At 30.9% G+C, this 3,299-nt stretch overlaps 1 protein-coding gene across 1 annotated transcript in view; it reads left to right on the top strand.

Annotated features, from left to right (window-relative positions):
* The window catches only part of LOC107689014 (E3 ubiquitin-protein ligase E3D-like), a 29,056-nt gene continuing 25,757 nt past the window's right edge, over nt 1–3,299 (top strand). Inside the window, exons 1-2 of the mRNA XM_016486885.1 lie at nt 1–29; nt 625–827. Of these exons, the coding sequence (XP_016342371.1) occupies nt 1–29; nt 625–827 (232 nt within the window). The remainder of the gene's footprint in view (nt 30–624; nt 828–3,299) is intronic.

The following is a 3,299-nucleotide window of genomic DNA, read 5'->3' on the forward strand; positions in this document are numbered from 1 at the left end:
ATGGCAGCTTTGGTTGCCGGAATTTTACCGTAAAAAATACAGTAGCAACATTTTAGGTTTTATGGTTTTAACTTAATTTTACTGAATTTACTTCATTTAACTGAAATGATGTTAATATACCAACCTATTGAAGTACTGAAATCTGTTTTGTACCTTTGTAATACACTGATAACCACCAAATGCAGGTGGTGATGAGAAAGTCACATGATGAACCAAAGCCCATCACAAGCAGCTTTTAAATAATAACATACAGGTGCATCTCAATAAATTAGAATGTCGTGGAAAAGTTCATTTATTTCAGTAATTCAACTCAAATTGTGAAACTCGTGTATTAAATAAATTCAGTGCACACAGACTGAAGTAGTTTAAGTCTTTGGTTCTTTTAATTGTGATGATTTTGGCTCACATTTAACAAAAACCCACCAATTCACTATCTCAACAAATTAGAATACTTCATAAGACCAATAAAAAAAAACATTTTTTGTGAATTGTTGGCCCTCTGGAAAGTATGTTCAGTTACTGTACATGTACTCAATACTTGGTAGGGGCTCCTTTTGCCATTTTTTACAGTGTAGTTCATTATCATGAATGTTTCACCGCTGACTTTTTATTTTACCCTCACAGCAGTGATGTTGTCAGGGATGATGCAGATGTGCAGATCGAGTCTAAACAAGACTCCATCCTGAGCGTCCAGACCCCTGACCGGACCTATCAGGTGAAGCTAACGCCTGCTGTGAGTCTGCTGGAGACGTCGTGCCAGAGGAGTCCTGGAAACACTCAACACGGATCACACTTCAGACTGCGGCTCAAGGTGGAGCAGCCGACAGGTACACGCTGATTATTACCCATAAGCACTTTCTCACCAAACCCAGGTCAGCATGTGGAGGTCTTTAAAGAGCCACTCTTATTGGATTTCCTTGAGGAATGTAAGTAATGAGTGCATGAGCTGCACACACACCAGATCAACAGAGATTATTGAAGAACAAAGCGAACTCCAGTAACGTGACCTGCTGCGCTGAGCCTGAGCTTTACTTCATGTCAGCTGACTCAAAACTCTTTATCCCAGAAAACCCCAATTTAAGTACTTTCTTGTTTAAATTGAGCATATTTAAACTGTCTATGTTGTCTTTGTGACACTCTACAGCCATGTTGTTATTGTTAATTAAAACGGATAGTTAAATGAAATGAGGCTTATATATAAATATTAGATGAAAAACTGTAAAAAAAAAAAAAAGTTAACTAACTGTGTGATTGCATTATCTGCATGATAACCGTACTGTCTGCCATATAGACATTACTCTGACACTCACCTCCGATAACGTTTTTCTACTTGTGATTGTAATATAGAAACATGGACTTTCTGTAGATGTGAGACGCTATACAAATAAACGTGAAATGAAATGAATTGAATAGCTAAGAATTTTTGCAAGGCTTTAGTGTTGTTATTTTTAACTAAAACCACTTGATTAATGAAATAAAGCTGATAAAATATAAATATTAGATAAAAAACTTAAAGCGCTTAAACTGAAATGAGAAATGTTGCCTTGACAACTAACTGAAATACTAAAAGTACTAAAATGACTAAAACTGAAAATAAATAACTTAATTCAAACTAAATAGAAATATAAATGACAGAAACACGTAACAAAATTTGTTTAAATTTAAACTCAAATTTGAAAAATTTAAATATTGATATATAAAATGTATATATTAATAAATACTATGTCAGAGCAACTCAGTTAGCTGACTCAATCATACTCAAAACTTTTTTTGTATTTTAGCATATTTTTTATACTGTTTGTTATATTTGACAATCTTTGCATAGCTTTACTGCAGCGTTATTTTTTTTGTTAACTAAAACTAATTGTTAATTTAGTTTAGTAAATTTAGTAATTTAGTAATTTAGTAAAAAAAAAAACAGTAATATAGTAAAAAAAAGCTCAAATAAGATTAAATATAAATATCTGATAAAACACTTAAAGCACTTAAACCGAAATTAGAAATGTTGCCTTGGCTAATAACTGAAGTACAATGTTTAAGTTGAAGCTCTAAAATTACTAAAACTAAAAATGAAATACAAATAAATTAAAGCTAAATAGATTTATATATATATATATATGACAAAAATGCATAACAAAAGTACTACAATTTAAAACTAAAATAAAGCATTAAACTGTTAACAAATATGACTTTTATGAATGTATACATGCAGAGATTAACATAAACGTATATAAATTAATGAATTAGAAGTATTTTTCATTGTTAGTTCATGTTAACTAAAGTAGGTAACTAAAGTTTACAAATGGAAACTTATTGTGAAGTGTTACCAATTTTGAATTCGATTTTATTTTTATTTATTCGCTTTAATGTATAATATACTTAACTGATAAAACACTTAAAGCACTTAAACCGAAATTAGAAATGTTGCCTTGGCTAATAGCTGAAGTACAATGTTTAAGTTGAAGCTCTAAAATTACTAAAACTAAAAATGAAATACAAATAAATTAAAGCTAAATAGATTTATATATATATATATATATATATATTAAAAACATGCTGATAATTGGCTAACAGAATGTTCTCTTACAATATATGGTAAAATACTGTAAAAAAAGAAAAAAGAAAGAATGTCATCTTACAATTTACAGGTAAAAGCTGTGAACTGTATCATTTCCAGAACTCCCTGGGTGATTTGTTGGTATTTTCTTTATGCAATTGCATTTCTTAATAGTTTATGTTATCAGTTAAGTATATTATACAGTTATGTATACTTTCTCTTCACCACCTGTGTTATTATGGTGCTTGTTTAGTAGTATGTTATGTAACATCAGCGTAAATAATGAGAGAATCTTCATTTTAACTCTGAAATTTCACTCCTAATAAAGTAATGAAATCATGTGAAAGACAGTGGCGTTTGAAACACGACACTAGAGTGATGTGATTGATGCAATTTTGCTGTTAAAAGTGGATAAAAGTTGCTAGAGTTTCCTCATGGGAGCGTGTTCAACAGTGCAAAGCAGATTTAATCTCTCTCTCTAAAACTGATGGATCTACTTGAAGAATATCCATCAACAGAGAATTGCGAACTATGAAAGCATTCAAAAAAGCTGTTTTGAAATCCAAACAGTTCCATTATATAATATTCAAATCATGTGATTTTTCCAAGTTTTATAATCATGACTCCATCTTTTTTTTTGCATCTCGACAGATAGATAGATAGACAGATGGATAGATAGACAGACAGACAAGACAAGACTAGACATACAGACAGACTAGACTAGACAGACAGACAGACAGAC

This window comes from Sinocyclocheilus anshuiensis, unplaced genomic scaffold, assembly GCF_001515605.1.
Source record: "Sinocyclocheilus anshuiensis isolate Anshui unplaced genomic scaffold, SAMN03320099.WGS_v1.1 scaffold181, whole genome shotgun sequence".
In the NCBI taxonomy this organism is placed as follows: domain Eukaryota; kingdom Metazoa; phylum Chordata; class Actinopteri; order Cypriniformes; family Cyprinidae; genus Sinocyclocheilus; species Sinocyclocheilus anshuiensis.